Consider the following 25059-nt stretch of genomic DNA (forward strand, 5'->3'; position numbering starts at 1 on the left):
TCTGCCAAATTAAAACCTGTTTGGAGCTGCATCATAATGTTCCCATAACTTTATTTATTATTATTTAGTGTATTATTTAGTATACGTTTTCATGAAAGCCAAAGGAAAGCCTGGGTTCAGACTTTATTCTTATTTCTGTTTTACAGGCGCTTCAGATCCTCCATGCCTTTACTGGTAATAATACACCCACAGCTCAGATTAATTTATTTATACAGAGCCAGCTCACCTCAAGCTGCTCAACCCTGGGAAGACCCAACAATCAGCTGATCCCTATCAGCTCTGAGCCTCCATGTTAGCATCAAAACATCAGCATGACTGAGGACCACAAACACACGGCTCACGTATCACAGATAAGCTCCAGTAAAGAGCCGCAGGACAGACCTGAAGCCTGGAGCACAACACCAGGGTCTGTAGTTTGAAACTCACAGCTTCTCCGAGGGTACCATGAAGGCACCGCAGGTGTGTGTGAAACCTTTATTTACCTTCTGATGGAGAAGGTGATCTGACTGAACACAGAGAGGACTGTGACATTTACTGCCTCTCTTATCATCACAGCAGTTCTTAGCTGAGCTAACATAAAAAGGGTTTTCCTAATAACCTGATACACCTGTGTCAGGTAACAACACAATGAGGCTCTGACTCACTACAAACACACACACTGTTAATGATTAATGACTGCATTAATCACAACATTTCTGATTGACTTCAGTTCTACAAACTCATCTCTATAAACACATAACAGTCCCAGAAGGCTTTGTTTGTGGTCTTTGGACCAATCAGGCTTTGGCTTCAAACCTGTGAGAAGCTCAAAAGTCATTAATGCGCCCAAACTCATCTGACTGGGACTCAGCTTTTTACTCGCTAAACACTGATCACGTGATTACATCTGCACCCCAGGCGACTTCATGATGGTTAAAGACTCTGACCCTGCAACTCTATCACAGAAACAGATGAGCTCACCTGGCTTCTCATCCTCTCTCTTCATTGTTTCTTCTTCTTCTTCTTCTTCTTCTCTGCACTCGTCGATGTTCCTGTAAGTCGGCTGAGGACACAAGAAGAAGAAAGATGATGAGGCACAGCCTGTCAGACGACACAGAGGGCTCGTAGGCCCTTCACATCCTCACCTGGTCGCTGTAACGTGATGACATATCATTGGTGGAGGGGAGAAGTCTGCTGATAAGCTGACCAATGGTTTTGAAGGTGGGTCTGTGGGTGGGCTCAAGGCTCCAGCAGAGCTTCATCAGCTGATACCTGCAGAGACAGGTGAGCGTCACTTTCAAAACAACTTTATGAGCACTGACACGAGCATCTGTGAACTCACATCTCCGCCGGGGCGAAGTCAGGCTGCTCCATGTGGCCGCCATCTTTGATCATCTTGTAGAAGTTGGTGTCCACGGCAATGTTTGGGTATGGGCTCTTTCCTGGACAGGTGAACAGAAGACTGTCTCAGAGAATGGCTGCTGAATGTCACGTACTGCTCATCACCAGAGCTGAAATGTGGTGAGGTGGTGCGTGGTGTTGCCATGGTTACCCAGAGAGAAGATCTCCCAGAGTAAGACTCCGTAGGACCAGACGTCGCTCTGCACTGTGTAGACGCACTGAAAGATGCTCTCTGGAGCCATCCACTTCACTGGGAGGCGGGCCTGTCAAAATAAAACAGCGAGTATCAAAATAAAACACAGTGATTGTTAAAATAAACAGCAACGAGTATCAAAATAAAATATGAAGACTGACATTTCCTTGAACGATGTAACTGTCATCATTGCGAATGTCTCGGGCCAAACCGAAGTCGCAGATCTTTGCAACACGACGATCAGTCAGCAGGACATTCCTCGCTGCTACGTCTCTGTGGATACACTGAACCACACAGGTGAGGCGCACAGGTGAAACAATGGTGATTGTTGTGAAAAATGATCCCATGTGAGTGTTTCCTTACATTCCTGGTGGACAGGAAGTCCAGACCCTGAGACACCTGGTAGGAAAAACTCATGAGGTCACTGACTGAAAGACCATCTGTCTGCACACCTGTGAGAAAGACAGTGAGATGAGTTCTTTAATTGCCATAAATGTAAATTATGTCAATTTGTTTAATTTATTGTGATTATGTATGTTATTTATTTCCTTTATTTATTGTTGTTCCTTTTTGGGTAAGAACCATGTTACATTCTATGTTGCGCACAGGCCCCTTTAAGTGGCGCTAAGGGAAGTTAAGAAAGCATGTACAAAGAAGCTAAGTTGTAAGTTAAATAAGTCACAAGAAGGATTAAATAAGCTGTTTCAAAGTGAAAGGCAGCTGTAAAGAAGAGAAAAAGAAGTCTGGAAGTGTTTTGTTCAGTTTTTGTTCCTGAAGCGGACTCATTCCCTCATGGTTGCATGATTGTGCATTTGTTAACTTTGGTTTAAATCTTTACTTACAATATTTATGTTTGATCATTCAGTGCATTTATGTAATGACAGTTTGATGGTAGATTTTATGGTGGTTTGGAGGAGAAGTGTGACTGAAGAATACATCCATCTGTGAACGAAGAACCGTGGTGCCGTGTATTACCTGGAGGTAAGTTCAGGTTCTTACCCTGGTGTGTTTGCCCCGGACTCAGAATTGGCTGCATCTCCTGATACTCTGAGCAGCATGAGATCCCGCTGTCACTGCAACACATATTGGATGTTACACATCAGCTGGGGTTTGAACAGGTAATGGTGGGGCTGCAATGAAACCTAACCTGAACTTCTCAACAAGCATACCTGCCAAATACGGAATACACTAACCCTAGAGCGTACAGGTGTTAGAGCTGGCTGATCTGTCAGTGTGAAGCAGCGTGATCTGCCTCCGACTGTTTGCTTTACTGTTTACTTTGGTATTAACATCTGATCTGTTCTAAGTGATTCACAATCAGTAACTGTAGGTGTGCTGAGGCACACTCAGCCTTTCCTTTCCTCTAAAAGGCTGTGATGATAATAAAGTGCACAGGTGTGAGCAGCATGAAAGACAGATGCTCTGAAACTGAGAGGCGTCACACCTGCGGAGCCTGGCGTGCTGGGCCGCCATGTTCTTATAGAAAGCCTCTTCCTGTACTTCATCCACAGTCACCATGGATGCCACGATGTCCTGAGCCCGACCCCGCAGGAAGTTGAGCAGGTCGCCATGGCTACAGTACTCTGTGATCATCAGCATAGGCCCTGGATAGTCAAAGGTCAGAAAACCACAAGTTGAAATGACTGTCTTTTATTCAGGCTTTTCTTTTTCTTCTTTGAGTCTAACAGCTGAAATGATGTCCACGTGATAGACCCCCCAGGAACTAGGCGCTTCATTTGAAGCACACTTTGGCTTAAGTTGATGAGCGGCTTATTTCCAGACTGCAGAGGACGGCAACCACACAGCAGGGAGTGCTATATTTTTACTGTAATACAGAGCATCAGCCTCTGAGATGGAAATCAAACCAAACCTGCAGTTCCCCTGGCATCCGGCAGAAGCAGCAGTGAGTCACTCCCCATAGACTCACATGTTAAAATTTTACAGCAGAAATAAACATGTTTACAGCCTGATACACAGACGTCATAACACCTGTATGAGGGCAGACCTTAAGTTTGCAAATTTTCACAATGAATCTTTGACCTACAGTCTACAATCAGTATTTAATAAACATCATCATCACCCCCACGAGTACAGGCTCCCAGCAGGTTAACGATGTTGTCATGGTAGCCGAGATGGCTGAGAATCTTAAGCTCAGACATCAAAGCCTCCCGTTCCTCCGAGTGAGCGCTTGCTGTGGACAAACAGGTGATACATTGGATCATACAACACGAACAATACGATGATGATAATGATGATAATGATGAGGATTGTGATTATGAAACTCTGCATACTAACGTTTAAGCATCTTGACAGCGACTCTGGTGATCTTGTTGTCAGTTTCCAAACCATACGCCGTGGCCTCAACAACCTTCCCGAAAGCCCCAGAGCCCAGGATGGGACCTGAAAGACAGAAAGTCGAGAACATGAAGAAGAAGCCGGAGAGAGGAAGGCTGAGGAGTCAGATCCTCAGTTTGAAGGTTAAAGTGAGCGTGAGCCTGATTCTGTTTGAACTTTCTTCGTGTTAAAAAGGGGGTTCTCCTTTCCCACTGTCACCGAATGCTTCACATTACAATACAAAACCTCAAGACGGCCATCATTGTGAATGCTCCCTGATTAAAACCCAATGTTTCGTACCGAGGCGGAGTTTGTCTCGGGGAAACTCCCACTTCTGATTGTATGGCAGTTGGGTGGGGTCAACAAAGGTGTAGTTGTTTCCATCAGTGCTTTCGATGATCTTCCAGCGGATCTCATACTTGGGTTTCTGGCAGAAGAAGAACAGCAGGTGAAGATTGTTTATTAGTCATCAAGCTGTCAGTCCAACAAGCCTCTGATAGGCTTCACCCACTCACCCACCTCCCTGCTTAGCTACAACAAAAATGACTGATCTCTGACCTGGTGAGCTCTACAGGAGGATCAGTAAATTTACCTGTCTGCACTTGTAGAAGAGGACCAATAGGAGCAGGAAGAGGACAGCGGTGGCACTCAGAACTCCAATCAGAGGCGGAGTGAAGATGATTGGATTCCCTGTAGAAAAGAGGAACTCTGATGAATCTTTATTTAAACCAGTTTGATAATGAAAGAGATTTAACTGCTACCCGTCTGATTAATCCAGTTTTATTCCCCCACACTTACGATGATGGAAGACCCGCAGAGACTCTCCCATGAGGTTGGAGGCAACACACTCCACAGTGACATCATCATCAGCTGACAGGAGGAAGTGGGACCTCACCTCCTCACCGTCCTGTGAGGTCACACTGGCCTGAGAAACCTCATTGGTAGCAATGTGTGCACACCTGTAAGAGAAGCAACATTTTTATTTTTAAAACAGCGCCTCCCTCAGGACAGATTTCACATGATTCTGCAGCCTGTAGCTGGCAGCGCCAGCATACGTACGAGGGCTGGATGCCAGGACAGGTGAACCAGAGAATTGTGGGTAGTGGATATCCTGAGCTGTTGCATGTCAGAGTACTGTTCTCCAAAGTGATATCAGTAGTCGGAAAACCTAAAATAACAAAACTGTTTTCTCAGACTTCAGAAAAGACAAAAACAGAGGTATAAACATCAGCTGAGAGCTTCTTTCGGGATCATGTGATCAGAAGAGGATGAGAAAACAGCACAGACCGTGCCATCTGGAACGTTTCAGACATTCAGCGACTTCTGTTAAAGTAGATTAGACTGCCCTCAACATCAGAAAATACCACTAAAAGGAGAAACTGTGTATTCAGGTGTCTTATAGTATAGCATGCGACTAGATGTCAGACTGTGAGAAGCTTGCGGTGAGGAAGAACGTGATTACAAAAGCTTTCTTACGGTAGACCTTGAGGTCGATGGTGTGTGAGCCACTGAAGAAGGAGTTAGAGAAATGAAACAAGTATTGCCCCCGATCCTCCGGACGCATGCGATGCAGCAGCAGGGTGGCTTCCGAGCTGGAACATCAAAAATACTGCCTTAAAAAATGTTTACACCATCACTACCAACTTAACAAGCCCTTGTACAAACACTACCACCTCAAAGGAACACAGAATATTCCACCTAGGAAATACCACCTTAAAACACTGAGGCACTCCTGACAATAGAGTGGGAGTAGCCTGTAGCCATTGCTCACCTGTAGCTGTTAGCAGCGTAGCTCTCCTGGTACACCGTACTGTCATTGTTGATGAGGTGTGTGGGTGTGGTCCAGCGCTGGCTTGTGATTGGAGGATAGGCCTTCAGCAGGAAGGTGAGGGCCACATCACGACCTTCGTGAGCCTCCACCCTGCTGCTGCCATTAACTTTAGCGCTGCTAGCTCTGTAAGCACTAACATTAGTGATGGGTTCCAGTGACCCACCACTAACGTTAACCTGTATTTCATCTGCTGCAGGCAGGTGTCCTCTGACCTGTACGTGCTCACTTGTCTGAAGGTAGATTCTCAGGTAAGGGCGTTCTGAGGAAGAGGAGATACTGTTGGTGGATGTGTGTGACTTTGAACCTGCATTCTCATTCTAAGGCAATGAGTGTACAAACATTAGGTTAGAAACGGTGCAACCAAAATGACCAAAAGTGTCCCCCCCAAACTTTGTTTGCTAGGGCCCGCTATGTTTTACAAGAATACTACCCCCCCAACCCCCGCACAAATACATCCTCCAACCACACACACACATATTTAGTTTTCAAACTCCATTGCAGTTTATTTCACACCTCAAACCTTTTGTAAACAATTAAACCAGTGCTGTCAGCGTTAATCTTGTTAAAATTACGCTAATGTCATAACCACATTAACGCGTCAAATCTCCGTTAGCAAGTTAATGCGGATCACTCCGTGTGTGGGGCTGCACGGCATCAAAGCGTTAGCACGGTTAGCTCATTAACGCGTTGGCGCACGGGGTGATCTGTGTTAACTCGCTAATGGAGATTTGCCACGTTAATGTGGTCATGGCGTTAACGTAATTTTAACAAGATTAACACTGACAGCACTAAATTAGTAAGTAAAAGTAAACTGCAATAAATTACAGGTTGTAATTAAATACACCACTACCTCTTTTGAAAACAGAAAAACAAACCATCTTTAATTATTTTACGTATAGTTGTTGTTTTTTTTTTGTTGTTTTTTTACTGTGTAAGAATATTCAACACTGCTATCAATACATTTCTGTGCAAAATGGGTTCAAAAACATAAACAACTGTAGGATACTGTTTGTCTGTGATTTGAAGCGGGGGAACAAACTGTGGCAGGATCAGTTTACTCCATTAGACATGGAAGTAGTGATGTTTTAGTTTATCAGTAAATGTCTTAACTTACCTAGCACCTTGAGCTGGATGGTTGCTGTGGCGACCCCGGCCTCGTTAATTGCCGTACACATGTACTGTCCATTGTCCGTTTGGGTGACCTCAGAGATGCTCAGAGTGCTGTTGATGTACAGCCGCCTGTTACCATAGTAACGACTGTTAGTGGCTTCCAGTTTCTGAAATGAACCAAACAACCAGTCAGCACTTGGAATATTAGGACTGAAAACGCACAGGTGACCTCTGATCTCTCACCTGCTTTCTTGGGTCTGTCCAGGTAACATTATAGAAGTGGGTGGGGTTACTGCAGAGACAGGTAACCTCAAAACGCTCTCCTACCAGACGGACAAATTCATCCTGACTAACAGACAGGGAGGGGGGGTGGCGCAACACTGCATACAGACAGGTGAAGTCAAACAGGTAATCAGATAGGTATACAGACAGACAGGTGTATAGATAAACAAGTGTAGAGATAGACAGGTGTTACCAGGGAGCACCAGCAGGTTCACGGGCCTGGATTTGAACTGTCTGCCATCCTTCCAGCCTGAACACACGTAGCGGCCATTGAACAAAGCCTTCAGGTCTCGGATTAGGGCTCCTCTTCGAGGATCAAAGGTCACGTTCATGGCGGTTGGCAGGTTCCTCCCGTCCTCTGATTGAAGGGTGAGATTTGTTACCAAGGGGTCAGTCAGTAGACACTTGAACAGGAAGTCCTCACCCTCCTTGAGATGGGGGATGCCATGACGGGTTTCAAACACTTTGGAGAGATCTGCTGGGTCTGAGAGAGGGGGATTATGGAAAACTGGAGGTCATTCTATGAATGAGTTCAGTCTGGTCACATTTGTATTAAAAGTATAAGGAAAAACCAATATCACTAACTAAAGGAACTTCAGGAGGACTACTGATCTTACCTGTGACATACAGGTGGATCCAGCTGTTCAGGTGCGCCAGGCTCTCGTTGGTGTATCTGCAGGTGTATGTTCCAGTGTGCCTGGGTGTAGCACGTTTGACCTCCACAGGGTCTGGTAGGTTGCCCCGATACACCAGTGGAAATGCAGTGCTGGTCCAGTGAACTGACCCGTTACCATGGCAACTGAGGCTGAAATTGGTGCCAGCAGTAAGAACTCGATCAGATTTACTTGGAAGGAAGTCAGAATTTAGACGGATCGATGGTGGATCAGGAGGTTCTGAAACAAACAGAAAGACAACTGAACCCATCAAACACAGCGGTCACAGAGCACACAACTGAATATACCTGAATAGTACAGGGTGGGCCATTTATATGGATACACCGTAATAACATGGGAATGGTTGGTGATGTTAAAGTCCTGTTTGTGGCACATTAGTATATGTGAGGGGGCAAACTCCTCAAGATGGGTGGTGACCATGGTGGCCATTTAGAAGTCGGCCATCTTGGATACAACTTTTGTTTTTTCAATAGGAAGAGGGCCATGTGACACATCAAACTTATTGGTAATGTCACAAGAAAAACAATGTCCTAACCTAATCCTGATGTCCTAACTCTTAACCTGTAATTTTAAATTTTGTATATTTATATTAATCTGTAAATTAGCAACTTTTGTACATATCTTTACATAAACACCTTGATTTTGCATACTCTGTATATATTATTACTGTGACAGTGTTGAAACCACTTGCACTTTAAACTCTGATTACACCCACACATAAGCACTGCTTTACTTATTTATTACTTTCTTTTTAGTTGTGTGAAGGGAACCTGCAAAGTAAGAATTTCATTCCTCTGCATAACCATCTGTGTTTTGTGGTGTACATGACAAAAACTTTTTCAATCTTGAATCAGAGCTGAGTCACCTGATTGGACCTTTGTGTCTTTTAAGAGATTGGCCACCCAGCAGGTGAGTTTGGACACTAACACTTCCAGTCCGCGGTTTGTTTGAAAACAGAGTTCCAGTCCTGACATTCGCCAAACACAGACGAGGGAACACAGATGCCTCAGACAGTCGATACTGAAATGAACACGCAACTTCTGTGAAACATCATTTACAGCTCGGGGATGGGAACAGCAGAGCTTACGGATTCCACGTGGATTTATCCCTAATCCTTTATTGGTCAGATTTTGTGTGTCAGCTCCCATAACCTGGAACATCTAGCTCTGTGTCACCTAGTCACATTCACGCAGTTTTTCATTGGTGAGACGAACGTGCTACGGTTTGATGAGTTATGTGTATAAACTGACCTGCTTGACATTAACATGTAAATAAAACCAGAGTGAAACCCTGAGAAACGTTTATGAGACGACGATGCACTTCTGAGTCTCTTCAGGGCGGGCAGATGTTATAGATGTTAGCAACATCAGTTTAAAGTGGGTCTCAATAAAAGTACAAACACTGAGAAGAGGATACAACACAACTTTATTTAAAATCAGAGAGGAAACCACTGAAATCATCTGATTTAACACACAGGAGGTCTGTTAGCTGACTGATCCACTGATTAACTGACAGCAGGTTTGTTAGAGCGTTACTGGTTAATATGTGATGTTGTTCAGCTAGAACAAAAATCATTTGTTGTTTGATAGGACTCTTATTGGCTGGTTAACAATGTGTAATTTCATCAGAAAAGATGATATCAAAAAGGGTCAGAGAATCTCATTTGCTGGCTGGTGTCTTGGTGGTCTCCTGCAGGTGTGTGGCAATGCGAGATGTCTGCAGCAGTAAAGCTTGATGGTTTTCAACCAGCAGGCTCTGGTGACGAGCCAGGTTCTGCAGATCCTGGATCTGCTGCAACCCCTGAGACATGCAGACAAGGTTAGACTGATCTCCTCAGCAGATACTGAGATTAAAAATGGCTAATCAATGCTTCTGAATGACTTAATCTGGGTGGCTCTTTGCATACTTGGTCTGTAAATCTTAAACAATGCAGAACCAGAACTTCCAGCACTCAGACAAGCTGTATTAATTTAGTTTAAACTAATATTAATAAGAATGCATCTGAACTAAATCTGAGATATGCTCATCTAAAATCAGCTAAACCTGAGTTAGAACTGTGATGACGTATCTGTAAAAATCCTTGGCTAAATTTATGATATACCAAACGTGCGCTAATCTCATCTCAAATAAACTCAACAACATTAAGTCCAAGATAAATTGAACTAAAGCCGGGCTAAAGCTGGACTCGCCTGAGTTCCCAGGGTGCCAAGCTGATCGACCACCTGGGCCTGCTGTTTGGCCGCCTCCGTCTGGATCTGGACCAGTTGGGTCAGCAGATTCAGGACCTCCTTCCTCCACGTGTCCTCATGTTGCTGAGTCTGGATTAACTCCAGCAGTCTTGAGGTGGAGCCCGGACCGGCAGGGTCAGTGTCTGATTGGCCAGGAGACTGGGCTGCGCCCATCATGATACCAGCGGGTGGGATGTCATGGAGATCACCTGGAGTGAAGACGCCTGAAGTCAAAACTTCAGTTTTTTTGTAGAGCAATCCTATTCCTGTGACTTTCAAAATAAAAGCCCTATTTTATTAAAAGTTAAAGTGTGAGGAAAAGTTGGAGGACACGCTGCTCATCCTGTGATGACCCCCCCGACACTACACCATATATTTTCAACCGGAACATTATGGTTAACAGGTGGATAGCTGCACAGCAAACAGCCACTTACTGGTAAAGACGAAGTGGTCAGTATATCCTGGTTTAACATGAACTCACTGCTGCAGCACTACAGTGATGGCCATTCACTAGTTAGTTTCAGTGTCCTTATTTTCCTCTGAGGTATCAATTCTGTCACTAGTAACAAGAGGTGGGCAGAATCTTACTTTACTCATTATTCAAGTAACGAGTAAAGATTCAAGACTCACAGCGTTTATTGTCATGTGTACAAAGAAAAGCATTTGTCTGTACAATGAAATTCTCTGCTGTCCACACACAGATCCCGGTTAATATGTACAATAGGACTAGGACAGATAAAATACAAATAGTATAAATAAATAAATGGAGACAAAAAATTGAAGTATTAAAAAGATTTGTGTGCAAAAAGAGCTATGTAAGGCATTACTATTGCAAAAAAGTAATTAGATTACTATTTTTTTCCCCATAAGAGCACTGCGTTACTGCGTTACTAAACCGGGATTTTGTTAGTGAGAGTGTCTCATGACAATGATGTACAAGCATGTGACGTTTGTGGCAGCAACAGACGTGTGCAGATCAACAATGGATAATATGGAGTGCAGGAGAGAGTACGACCATGCAGCGTTTAAAGCGTGGATTTACTCACATTACTTTGAGTTTGATTCTGTAAAAAGTGAGAAAAACATTAGCGTCCACTGTACACTCTGCATGGGAAGAAAACTTCTTTCTACAGCAAAAAGTTAAACTTCAAATCTGAGCAAGTACTGAGCATGCTGCCACGGGAATGTGAAATTCACAGAGAGATCCCCCCACTGACATGACCGCTGTGGTACTGCTGTGGCAAACCTCCACCCGCCCCACTCCTGCTAAACAGGTGACAATAGATTTCGGAGTTGCTGAATCGTTGATTTTATTTATTTTTATTATTATTTATTATTATTATTAAATGTGTAACACAAAAGGATAATACAGGAATGCACAGATATCAACACACCATAGCACAATAAACACAGACAGCAACATGGGAAAGAGTTCCAGTGTGTACATCTGATCTGGGACCGCTGCAATCTTTCGACTGCACCTCCAACTGACCTGATGTCCACATCAGAGGGGAGGTAAGCGTTGGAGGTGGCGTTGGATCCGGGGTAGGGAGGGTGATGCGTCAGTGAGTGCTTATCAGTATCAGTATATATATGTGTGTCCATAGTTCAGCTGAGACAGTGTCCTTCGCCCTGCCAGGCTAAGTAAACAGTCTTCCAGCCAACCCAGGTGAACAGCTGGTTCCGCTTTCTTAATTCTCCGATAAGTCAGGGCCAAGCCAGCTCCGATCAGCAAGAACCCTGTCATCATGGTTCCAAATAGGTAGATATCTTCAGCGTCCTCGATCAACAGTCCCGCCAGGCACACGATCCTCTGCCACCCGTCCATCGTGTATCCGGCAGGGAAAGTCCCTCCAGGGCACTCGGGCTCACCCGAGCCCAGACTTCTCGTTGAGAAAAGGGTGTCAATAACATTCAGAGACCAGTTGATCAAATCCATAATTCTCTTTAGGTTTTAGAGAACAGACTGTGAGAGAGTGTTCAGGGAAAGTAGTACACACGAGACAAGACAAGGACATAAGAACTAAGCAGGGAAGATAAGGGAGAGGAGAAAAGTCCGTCCGCCTCCTCCGAGAGCCAAAAGGAAAGCTGTGCACTCTGATTTAAAGGTGAAAAGCACCTGAGCAGGTGAGCAGAGCTGCAGAGTCCAGAATCAGCTGACACGGGTGTGTCACTGTGAGCTCTGAACACTAACCCCCATTGTCAGCACACAACAGCGTGCACAATCAAAATCAGATTCAGAATCGCATTTATTGGCCATGTATATGCTCAGACACATACAAGGAATTTGGTTCTGGTAGATGGTGACTCTCAAGCACAACAATGTAAATCTCAACAATGTAAGCAACACAATACACCCACACACACACACACACACACACACACACACACGTGTGGATATATACATGGTACACATGGATACACAAACATACACAAAGCTGTGTAAACCAACCATAAATAACCAATCTAAATCTTATATACATAAACTACAGGATGACAGAAAGGAGATGAAATGGAATGAGTACTACAGAACATAAGGTGCAGTTGCAGTCTGGCAGTGGGAGCAGTGTGGCAGGTCAACTGTTTAGGAGGGAGATGGCGAGGGGAAAGAAACTGTTCCTATGTCGGGTGGTCCTGGTCTGCAGGCTTCTGTACCGTCTGCCAGAGGGCAGCAGGTCAAAAAGTCTGTGTCCAGGGTGTGAGGGGTCTGTGATGATCTTCCCTGCCCGTTTCATGCTTCTTGAGAGCTGTAGGTCCTGGATGGAGGACAGGGGGGTGCCGATGATCTTTTCTGCTACCAGTGCAGTCCGCTGCAGGCTGCTCCTGTCCTGTTTAGTGGCTGCACCATACCAGACTGTGATGGAGGAGCACAGGACGGACTCAATGACTGCAGTGTAGAACTGGATCAGCAGCTGCTGTGGGAGACTGTACTTCCCCAGTTCTCTCAGGACAATCGGCACACACTGCAACGTGTGCTTCATAGGGACAAACACAATAGGAAAAAATGTATTTTAAATAGAAAAGGCGGACTGAGTTTGGTGTCACGTTTAACACTTTATGACCAACCACAGAGCTCTTTGCATCTTTACATGTTTACATGCTGTGAAATGCTGCAGCAAGAGTCCTGACAGGGACTAGAAAGAGAGAGCAGATTTCTCCTGTTTTGGCTTCCTGTTAAATCCAGAATTCAAAATCCTGCTCCTCACATACAAGGTCTTAAATAATCAGGCCCCATCTTATCTTAATGACCTTGTAGTACCATATCACCCTATTAGAGCACTTCGCTCTCGCACTGCAGGCTTACTAAAGCATATAGTTAGGGCAATAGGTGGCAGCAGATGGCCACCCCTCCCTGAGCCTGGTTCTGCTGAACCTTTGTAATTGTCCGAGCTCATCCACTCCACACCATGGAATCCTCGACCACCTTACTGAGGGCTGATCATCTTCACTAACCTGCCAGCAGTTGTTTTCCTCTCCTTTGAGTGGCGATATCACTTGGCGTTCGCTCTCTCTGCGCCTGTCTTCATCCTGTCTTCCTTCTCTCGCCCCAACCGGTCGCAGCAGATGGCCCCGCCCCTCCCTGAGCCTGGTTCTGCTGGAGGTTTCTTCCTGTTAAAAGGGAGTTTTTCCTTCCCACTGTCGCCAAAGTGCTTGATCATAGGGGGTCATATGATTGTTGGGCTTTTCTCTGTATGATTTATTGTAGGTCTACTTTACAATATAAAGCACCTTGAGGTTGTTGTGATTTGGCACTATATAAATGAAATTGAATTGAAATACAGTTATACCCTCGCTACAACGTGGTTCACTTTTCATGGCCTAGCTGTGTTGCTGATTTTTTTTTTGGTTTCATTCTTTAATACTGGACTTATTTTTCTATGAAGGTTTGAACTTTGAGAGTGTTTAAACATAGGAAAAGTGTGAAAATGTTGATGAGAGAAGTGTATAAAGTGTGTAGTGAGGGGTTTTACAGCCTTAAAACATCTATAATAATTGTAAAAAAATAAACATTGCAGATTTCACATATTGCCAGTTATTTTTAAAATGTAACTCCGGCGACATACGAGGGGTCACTGTAATCACATTTTGAGCGGTTCAGCTTTGTACAACCTTTATAACTCAAAGTGTGAAAGAAGTATCTACATAAAATGCTAAAAAGTGAATAAACCACACAAAACAATGTCCACACTTTTAAGCAGAGAAAGTTTGATTGTTCACCACTTCATTTTTATAAAATGTAGCAAAACCAAAAACACAATGCAGAACAATGAATGTGATCAGTGCCGTGACACAGGCACAGCCTCAGGGGGCTGTTTCCTGCACAGGTGTGTTCCCAGACCCTGACTCATCCTGGTCTCCGACCCAAACACCACCGACACCACCCAGAGACTCAAAACAAAACTGAGCGGCGAGTGAAACAGGACGTGAAGCCGAGGCCCGCGGTCACACGATTTACACGAACATCACCTGCTCGCCGTCACAAACATAGCCTCATGTCCACAGCCTCACGTCCACCGCACGTTACAGAACATAGTAATTATAATTCAGCACTGATGATTTTACACATCTGTCTGTATCACACCTGTGACCCAAGAACAATGCAGTGATTCAGGCTGGAACAAAGACTGGTGTGTATGTGTGTGTGTGTAGATTCCACTTCATACAGCATGCCTCATTCACAGCAACACTTTCTCCTATGCTCGCTAACACTCACACTGATACTCTGATGGAGGCATTGGAGCAACTCAGGGCTCATATCTTGTCCAAAGATATTTGGTGTGCAGACTGGAGGGAGCCAGGGATCGACCCACCGTTCTGCTCAGTGGATGACCTGCTCTACGTCCTGAGCTACAGCCACCCTGTAGCTGTGTGTAAGTGTGTGTGTGTGTGTGTGTTCTGTGACTGTTTGTTAAGTTTCAGGTTAACATCTGCTTGTGCCTTTCAGTGCTGATGGAGTTTTTCCAGATGTGCTGCTTAGATTTTCTCCGTGTGTTTTACAGCCTGACAGTGTACACCACCTCAGCTCTGCTCATTTAATCTGACACTCAGGGGTCAGAATATTAGGAACACGCCCTGATCCAGCAACTCCAGCCTGCTGGATCAGGGCGTGTTCCTAATATTCTGTCCTAATAATCGAGCGGTGCTCTGGTCGATAAACAAAGAAGGACATTTGTCAAGCTTCATGTGACAGTTGGAGACTCACATCATCGAGTTTCGCAATCAGAGCGAAAAAACAAGAAGTGAAACTTTGAGCGTGTGTGTGTGTCTGTTCGTGTGTGTGTGTGTGCGTGGGTGCGTGTCTGTGTGTGCGTGTCTGTATCTGTTTGTGTGTGTGAGTGTGTGTCTGTGTGTGTGCGTGGGTGTTTGTGTGTGCGTATGTGTGTGTCTGTTCGTGTGTGTGTGCGTGTCTGTATCTGTTTGTGTGTGTGTCTGTTTTCTCCTCTGGCTCTGAACTCTGAACAGCGCCAGTGTTATTGCTCATTAGTGTAATTATCAGCTGTCGTTTTGATAATGAGTCATTATTCATCTCCAGCTGGATAAAAGCTGATCACAGATCAGATTTACAGTCAGATGTTGTGTGTGTGTGTGTGTGTGTGTGTGTGTGTGTGTGTGTGTGTGTGTGTGTGTGTGTGTGTGAAGGTCAACACACACTCGCACAGTAAAAGCTAACCCTGACAGGAAGTAGAATCCTTCCTGAAGTCTGCTGGTAAAAGTGTTTTTAAACCACACCAACATCCACAGATTGGGCAACTCCAGAGTTTCTGCAGATGGTGTCTCACACCACCACCACCACCACCATCATCATCATCATCACCGCTAACAAAGTTGGATTCCGTTCTTACACCAAACACAGCTTAAAGCAGTGTAAAGCAGCTCCGCACTGAGCGCGCTCTGTAACGTGAAATCATTTGGTTTTTCATCGAGGTTGGAGCAGCCCCTCCTCTCTGGTATAAATGTGAGTTTGGACTGGTTTTACTGGTTTCCTGATCTGAAGGTTTCACTGAGCCTCAGCTCTGAGGACTCGCAGACTTCCTTTAAACCGCTTCTTCACACTGGCTTTTCTTACTTCGATATGATGTCATCATTTTACCATCACTTTGACGGCTTGCTCTTGACGTTTATCTTTACTTTGATCCTATTTAGTCACCAGCTGTAGTTAAAGGCCACGTGTAAATTATTCTTTACAGGCTGTGCCCCGCCTTCGTCTGACTATGATGAAGCTCCACAGGTGAGCTCGGCAGGTATGGAAATAGCTGTGCAGTTTGCTGGAGCTCACCCCCACTGGGCAGATACATTTGTGCAGGTGATGAAGAGCACACGCTGCCTGCTCTTTTAAACCCCACTGCAGAAACAATAATGATGCCTGTTGCCTAGCAACCTGCGCCATCTTATATTAAAGAATACAAACTGATCACAAACAAGCAGCTGCAGCAGAGATGACACCTGACGAACTTTTTATCTAATTTTTTGGCACGTTGAAATGAATATACCACATTACAAGTGTGGTTGCCAGTTTAGCTCACCAGGGTGAGCCATGTTTTAGCTCAGTGAGATGAGCCGCCCTTCTGAGAGGGCCGGGTTCGAATCTTGCCCATGCCCATTTCTTTTCAACAGACAGTTCAACTTTTCACCTCTTTTCAGCAGAAAATTCTGCTTCTTCATCTCTTTTCAGCAGATTCCACTACACAGCATTCACACTGCATTTTCACAGGAAATGCAGCTTTTTCTAGTTTACTTTGACTTTCTTTTGTTGGTTTTTGTTTATTTTTCTTGTGATTAGTTTTGGTTTTATTTGCTTATTTTTTGTAATTCAGCTGAATTTCTTATTGTGTGAGTCTTTTTTTGTGTTGGTTGTTTAGATTTATTATACTTTATTTATTTATTTACTTCTTTTCAGAAGTAAAGTTAAGTTTACATTGGTGTTCTAGTTTAGATTAGTTTATTTGTTTTTTTAACCTTTATCTTACTTTGAGCTGTTCTTACTTCATTTCAGTTGAATTGTAGCGTTTGCTTTCATACTTTAATTTACTCCATGTTGTTTGTGTTAGTTTTCATTTACTTCAGTCTCGTTTAGTTTACTTTTTAAAAAATTGTTAGCTTGCTTTTGCATAATGATTTGTTTTTAACTGTGGTTCATGTTTACGTTGCTTTTGTTTAACCTTTTGTTACTTTAGATTTCTTTGACTCTTTTTAGTGCAGTCTAGTTTTAAAAGACCTCAGCAGCTTTCACTGCATCTGAAACTTGGTATCTCCACCGGGCCTCTTGTTTCAGGAACAGAAAGTTGGGTGTTTGTCAGAGAATTAAAGTCAAACACGTCAAACTGAACTGTCTCTTATTTATTTATTTATTTATTTATTTATTTTTATGGTCACATTCATGTTACCAGTGACTGATCAAAGACTTCTTACATCAATGAGTCTGAATAAGATTTAAAGGGAAAAACACAAGTTTGTTCCATGAAGAGCTGACCGAGGCCGCTGTCCTCTCAGAACTGAGAGGTCAGGAGAGTTTGTGTGGACGCAGAACTGAATCACACCGCACAGACGCTCCAGTAACCCCTGACAGCAGACACACAAACGTCAGAAACACAAACGTCACACACACACACAAACGTCAGAAACACAAAGATCACACACCCAACGTCAGACACACAAACACACAAACGTCAGAAACACAAACGTCAGACACACAAACACACAAACGTCAGACACACAAACATCAGAAACACAAATGTCACACGCACACAAATGTCACACACAAAAACACACAGACGTCAGACACACAAACATCAGAAACAAAAATGTAACACACAAACACACAAACGTCAGAAACACAAACGTCAGAAACACAAAGATCACACACCCAACGTCAGACACACAATCACAGAGACGTCAGACACACAAACGTCAGAAACACCAACGTCACACACCCAACGTCAGACACACAAACATCAGAAACACAAATGTCACACACACACAAATGTCACACACAAAAACAAACAAACACACAAACGTCAGACACACAAACACCAGAAACACAAACGTCACACACACACAAATGTCACACACAAAAACACACAGACGTCAGACACACAAACATCAGAAACACAAATGTCACACACACAAACACACAAACGTCAGAAACACAAACGTCACACACCCAACGTCAGACACACAAACATCAGAAACACAAATGTCACACACACAAACACACAAACGTCAGACACACAAACGTCAGAAACACAAACGTCAAACACACACAAATGTCACACACAAAAACACGCAAACAAACACACAAATATCAGACACACAAACACCAGAAATACAGACTTCGGAAACACAAACTTCAGACACACAAACTTCAGACACACAAACATCTGACACGCAAACGTCAGACACAGAAACATCAGAAATATAGACTTCGGACACACAAACATCACACACGCAAATATCACGCACACAAAGACAAACAGGTCAGATACACAAAGTCAGACACACAGACACACAAACATTAGACACACAACCTTCAGACACAAGAACATCAGAAATACAAAACGTTGGAAACACAAACTTCAGACACTCAAACGTCAGACACACAAACATCAGACAAACAAACATCAGAAATACAAACTTTGGAATCACAAACATCAGACACACAAACACCAGAAATACAGACTTCAGAAACACAAACTTCAGACACACAAACACCAGAAATACAGAGTTCAGAAACACAAACGTCAGACACACAAACGTCAGACACACAAACGTCAGACACACAAACACCAGAAATACAGAGTTCAGAAACACAAACGTCAGACACACAAACGTCAGACACACAAACTTCAGACACACAAACACCAGAAATACAGAGTTCAGACACACAAACGTCAGACACTCAAACGTCAGACACACAAACGTCAGACACACAAACTTCAGACACACAAACTTCAGACAAACAAACATCAGACAAACAAACATCAGAAATACAAACTTTGGAATCACAAACATCAGACACACAAACACCAGAAATACAGACTTCAGAAACACAAACTTCAGACACACAAACACCAGAAATACAGAGTTCAGAAACACAAACGTCAGACACACAAACTTCAGACACACAAACATCAGACACACAAACACCAGAAATACAAACATCAGAAACACAAACGTCAGAAAACAAACGTCACACACACAAAGACAAACAGATCAGATACACAGAGTCAGACACACACACACACAAACTTCAGACACACAACCTTCAGACACACGAATGTCAGACACACGAACGTCAGACACACAACCTTCAGACACACGAATGTCAGACACACGAACGTCAGACACACAACCTTCAGATACACAAACGTCAGACACACAAACTTCAGATACACAAACGTCAGACACACAAACTTCAGACACACAAACTTCAGATACACAAACTTCAGATACACAAACTTCAGACACTCAAACGTCAGACACACAAACATCAGAAATACAAAACGTTGGAAACACAAACTTCAGATACACAAACGTCAGACACACAAACGTCAGACACACAAACTTCAGATACACAAACGTCAGACACACAAACTTCAGACACACAAACTTCAGACACACAAACTTCAGACAAACAAACATCAGACACAAAAACTTCAGACACACAAACTTCAGACACTCAAACATCAGACACACAAACTTCAGAGACACACACTTCAGACAAACAAACATCAGAAATACAAACTTTGGAATCACAAACATCAGACACACAAACACCAGAAATACAAACTTCAGAAACACAAACGTCAGACACACAAACTTCAGAGACACAAACACCAGAAATACAAACGTCACACACACATACATCACACACACAAAGACAAACAGGTCAGATACACAGAGTCAGACACACAGACACACAAACATCAGACACACAACCTTCAGACACACAAAACATCAGACACTCAAACGTCAGACACACGAACATCGAAATACAAACTTCAGACACACAAACATCAGAAATACAAAACGTTGGAAACACAAACTTCAGACACTCAAACGTCAGACACACGAATGTCAGACACACAAAGACAAACAGGTCAGATACACAGACACACCAACATCAGACACACAACCTTCAGAAACACAAACTTCAGACACACAAAGTTCAGAGTGAGAAGATCCAACCAAAACCTCTCATTGAGTCAACGATCAACAATCAGTAATGATTGGCTAACAGCTTGTGAGGTCGTCAGACCGAGCGGACATACGAGGTTTTCACTGTTTGGAGAAAGTGCTGCAGTTGGGAGGTTTCAATGGGGGGGGGGTGCTGAAACCTCAGAGAGTCAGGAAACACATTTTCTTATTTTTACCAGAGACCACAAATACACACACGCACACACACATAGGGACTGTGTGTCTGTGTGCGTGTGAGGGTCTCCTCTGTCCCACTTCCTCGTTTTACTTCTCCTTCTCTGAGGACTCTGTGGGAGTGGGGTGGAGGCCATGGAGGAAGCGATCACCACATGTTTACGCCGCTTGGACGCGACTCAGCGGAGTGTCACAGCTCAGCGCTGCGTTTAAGGTCACAACAAAGAGCTGGGAAATGATTGTCCTCTCCTCTGAGGGTGGAGACTGAACACACTGAACAATCACACACACACATACACTGCTGCACTTTTGTTTGATTTAATAAAATATTTAAAAATTAAAACACATTAAATCACAGATCACCACGTGTAACACCATCACGAGTCACAGCACACGGATGAGATTTATTGATTTCAGTGGTTTGTTTCAGCATTTTTGTACTTCATCAATCTGTCTGTGTGTGTGAGAGTTTCTACTATCAGAGTAGAAACTGATCTGGAGTTTCTACTAAAACGTTGGAGGTAGTTCATAAGAGATTACAGGACGAACCTAACCTCAGCAACAGGACTGCTCTCAGCATCGACCAAGTGTGTTTAAACTGTGTCTTCATTCCACCTACTTCACATACAAGGGTCAGTTTTACAGGCAGAAACATGGGTGTGCCATGGGCTCCCCAGTTTCACCCATCGTGGCCAATATGTACATGGAAGAAGTGGGAAAGAGGGCTTTGCTATCCTACCCTGGAACACCACCAATCCATTGGTTCAGATATGTGGATGACACCTGGGTGAAAATCAAATCTCAGGACGTTCCACATTTCACGGATCACATTAACTCAGTGGACCGACTCATCAAATTCACCAGGGAGGATATGAAAAGTGGCAGCTTAGCCTTCTTAGACTGTGAGATTTCCATCAGTAATGGGGGACATCTAAAAGCTGACGTGTACCGTAAACCTACACATACGGATCAGTATCTAAGGTTTGACTCTCATCATCCACCGGAGCATAAACTGGGTGTCATCAGGACGCTACAACACAGAGCGAACACCATCCCCACAGACACAGCGGCCAGGGAGGCAGAAGAACATCAAATCAAGGAGTAATACAGCCCATTATTGTCTGTGAAGGTTCTCAGTCATCCAGGTCATCGTAGTTTAGGGAGCTTGGAAAGAAAAATGTCTGGACTTCTTTAAGTTTCTTGAAGACGTGTCATCCAAGAAGCTTCTTCAGTTGTAGGTCAAATGGTCGAGAGTCCCAGATTTAAGTCCTAGAGGAGTGTCCCCCAAGGGTGTCATGAATCCCCTGTTGATCCTCTACATAATTGCACAGGTCAAGGTGTGAAAGTAAGTGTAGGTCACAATCAGCCAACGTTGTTTGGCCATTGTCCAACAGTGCTACTGGTTTCAGTCAAACAAATGTCCTGTTTAAAAGGTTGGAAACCTGCAGACAGCTGAGACTGAAGAAGTCACCTGATGATGATGAAATGTTTCTCAAACTGAAAACATTCAGATGGACAGAATCCGCTTTCTGTGCTGACTCCAGGTCAGTTTAACCCTACTGTAGGAGGCTGTGTGAGGCTCTGTTTAACATCCATGATGTGCAGGAGCACAGATCATAATGCACTTTGTGCATTATGATCTGTCTCATAATGCACAAAGTGCATTGTGGGTAAACGCTCAGGCTTGTACCAGCGTGTAAGACAGGTGTCTGCTCAGCACAGGTGAGCACGTGAGGGGTCTGCTTTACTCTACAGCATTTATTAGAGAAAGAAACATGTATAAAACTAACTATTCTGTTTTTCTTTATTCAACTGATAATAAAGCAAAGTCAGAAATTGCTTCAGTGTCTAAAGAAGAGGCAGCTGATTATTGATCACTAATGTACTGATGTATTGATTGAACATCTGTAGGCAGGTGCGACTGCTCTTCCTGTCAGCCATGAGGAGTTCAGGGTCTGGATAGAGGTCCTGGTCCCGCGTTTCTGTGCTGTCTGTGTCTGTGGGCACGGTAGTGTGGGTGTGTGTCCTTCAGCTGCTGAAGCACAGCAAACCCTCCAACCTTCTTCAGGTTTAAGGCGGTGCTTACTGCTTTACAACTCACTTAAGTTTGCATTATTAGGGGCGTGGCCTCTTCGACTGACAGGTGGATGGTGACACAGGTGACTGCAGCTGCTGGCTGTCTGCTAGCTTCACCTGAGCAGGACCTCTGAACATGTTTGTGCTGCTGGAGCATTTTAATGACATCATGTGACCAATAACATGGCTGTTGTGAGGGCACTGTAATAACAGAGGACTTAGCTGCAGGTTACTGATTAGCAGGTATTCTAACAGCTGGAACATTATAACTTTATTTAAAAAAATAATTATAGAACTTGAATTATAAATTTTACAAAAACGAAGGAGCAAACAAGGGAAGTGAAGAAGACACAAACACAGAAATCACTTCAACTTTCAGCAGAACTACAGACCACGCTGACAACACTCCAAGCATCATGTTCATGGAAATCACCGTTTTCAGGTAGAAGCGCTGACAATGATCCAATCAGAATCCAGAGGACAAAAGCACTAAACATGACCTCCTAATGAGGACTGTGACACCCCCGCCACGTGTACGTTAACCACCGCTGCACAGACACGTTATTAGTAACCTGGGTCTGATTCCACGACATCATTTAAAAAGGAAAATATCAGACGTTAAAGCAGCCGTGCTGTTCCAGCCGTGACCCGGTGACCCCGGTTCTGACTGAAGCTCTGTGCAGACGCTGCTGTGCACATTTGCTTCCTGTGGTTCAAACAGCAGTTTAACTGTCCACAAACTTTTGTCCTGCGAGCGCTCTGAAAGCAGCGCCTGGTTTCCTGCTGCTGAATGGCTCAAAGCCACAACAATAAGAGCCTGAGGTCACATGACCCACGCAGTTGGTCAACAAAATAAAAACTTTTTACAGCAGGTTCACGAAACAAAGAGCAAAACACGTGTTTCATGTCTGATATTATATTAAAATCTTTTCTCTTTCAGAGAAACAAACCATCAGAAAATATAAAAATGATAATTTATAAAGTACTTATTAGTTAGAAATATTAAAACATCAATCTGAGCAACAAATCAGCCATTTTCATTCCTGTTGCTCCAGTGTTATCTAAAAGAATAATATACATGTGATAATTGTGTAATAAACATGTAATAAACTAATGACACCATTACCAAGCTGTAATAACATAACAAAATCTTAAAATAAAATGAATCCTTTAAAACCTGAACCATGAAATAACTGCCAGAAGTCTTTAGTTTTTTGAACTTTCAGACAATATATATAAAAATATATCAAACTTTAATTTGTATATAAATGAATTTTCAGTTGCACCATATTTGCTACATAAGCCATATTTTTGCAATTTAGTCATTAAAAACGTGTCATGTATAATGTTTTGAGGGTAAAACAAAGTCACACTGATGATGTAGAAGTCTCAAAAAGTCACAAAAACACATGAATCAGATACGATACGCCGGGCTTTAAAGAGTAAAATGTTAATTTCAGGTCATGAAAAGATTAAATGTGTCATAAACATTTTTAATAAAATATTTGTTTTGTTCATTGAACATCACTGATCGATGTTTGATTAAACAAACAAGCTTCCTGATGTTATTGATTTGATTATTAATAAGTGATGTTACTAATGTAACTGTGATCTGAGACCAGTTTCAGGTTTTCCTTTTCATCACTTTGAATGTTTCAGAGTCTTGTTTCTGTTGTTTATTTACAGTTTGTTTTGGTAAACAAAGAGTAAACATAAACAGATTTGTTTTCTTACCTCCTGCAGAGCGGCTCAGGGCGATGAAAAGCAGCAGACAGTGGAGCCACATCTCTCTCTCTCTCGCTCAGTGTTGTTGGAGCTGAAGTCAGAGTGAATCTGACTGAATGAGTCCAACTTCCTCCTGAAACACCGAGCGCTCAGCTGCCCCTCCCCTCCTCCTTGCATCCAATCACAGGAGGGGCTCAGTCCTCTGAATTTGATCCACAGGTAACTTCAGCTGGTTTCTGTACTATCAAATTGGTTCACTTCTTACCTGGACCATCACCATGGTAACTGATGCTGCAGACCTGACTTGGGGCCTGTTCTTCGTACCTCGCTAAGTAGGTTAGCTGGATTAGATTGTTGACGATTTCGCGTGATCCTGGATCAGTCGGTTCCCCGAAGCTCATCCGGGACTTGCTGCCATAGCAACAGAGCCGTAAGCGTAAACCTGCTCGGGAGCAGGCTTACTTTATGTAAACAGGATTAGATCGCGGCCACGCAGGTATGTCCGCTTCATTTATACGAAAGCAACAGCGATATTCCACCACTGTTTCACCATAAATAAATAACATCAATGTAACTAAAGATAATGCAGCACTTGATCCTTTTATTGATTTCACACAGATACATACAGGTCACTTCCTAAAAAAGGGAAATGTACTATTAACATTCTATTACATGTATGTGATTATTACAGATGTAAGTCATATTTCACAGTAGTAATTGCAAATTACTTTGTGTAATCAAGATGAGAGACCACGGCTATAAAAGCGAAGGTGGATTTGGGAAGCCCGTCGCAGCCATGTCCTGTCCGTATACGCGAGCCACCCATTGCGGAAGGTGCAAGATTGATAAGGAGAGTCC

The 25059-nt window shown here is 43.4% G+C and overlaps 1 protein-coding gene across 3 annotated transcripts in view; it reads right to left on the reverse strand.

Annotated features, from left to right (window-relative positions):
- Positions 1-24302, reverse strand: part of LOC146661422 (macrophage colony-stimulating factor 1 receptor 2-like) — a 25663-nt gene extending 1361 nt beyond the window's left edge. For 2 of the 3 annotated variants that reach the window (XM_085421472.1, XM_085421473.1), the window contains exons 1-21: positions 24211-24302; positions 7748-8023; positions 7324-7614; positions 7092-7228; positions 6853-7015; positions 5679-5997; positions 5384-5499; positions 4967-5075; positions 4706-4866; positions 4500-4597; positions 4208-4334; positions 3869-3973; positions 3654-3764; positions 3018-3177; positions 2573-2646; positions 1937-2025; positions 1735-1857; positions 1532-1643; positions 1322-1421; positions 1125-1251; positions 961-1042 (exon numbers count right to left, since the gene is read on the reverse strand). In XM_085421472.1, the coding sequence (XP_085277598.1) occupies positions 961-1042; positions 1125-1251; positions 1322-1421; positions 1532-1643; positions 1735-1857; positions 1937-2025; positions 2573-2646; positions 3018-3177; positions 3654-3764; positions 3869-3973; positions 4208-4334; positions 4500-4597; positions 4706-4866; positions 4967-5075; positions 5384-5499; positions 5679-5997; positions 6853-7015; positions 7092-7228; positions 7324-7614; positions 7748-8023; positions 24211-24262 (2932 nt within the window). In that variant the 5' untranslated portion in view covers positions 24263-24302. Of the gene's footprint in view, positions 1-960; positions 1043-1124; positions 1252-1321; positions 1422-1531; positions 1644-1734; positions 1858-1936; positions 2026-2572; positions 2647-3017; positions 3178-3653; positions 3765-3868; positions 3974-4207; positions 4335-4499; positions 4598-4705; positions 4867-4966; positions 5076-5383; positions 5500-5678; positions 5998-6852; positions 7016-7091; positions 7229-7323; positions 7615-7747; positions 8029-8086; positions 8321-24210 lie in introns of those variants that run through there. The other variant, XM_085421474.1, reaches the window with a different exon arrangement.
- Positions 24303-25059: the final 757 nt, after the last annotated feature.

Source organism: Rhamphochromis longiceps, linkage group LG10, assembly GCF_057381845.1.
Source record: "Rhamphochromis longiceps isolate RC_006_pf linkage group LG10, R_longiceps_female_GT1.1, whole genome shotgun sequence".
Taxonomy (NCBI): Eukaryota; Metazoa; Chordata; class Actinopteri; order Cichliformes; family Cichlidae; genus Rhamphochromis; species Rhamphochromis longiceps.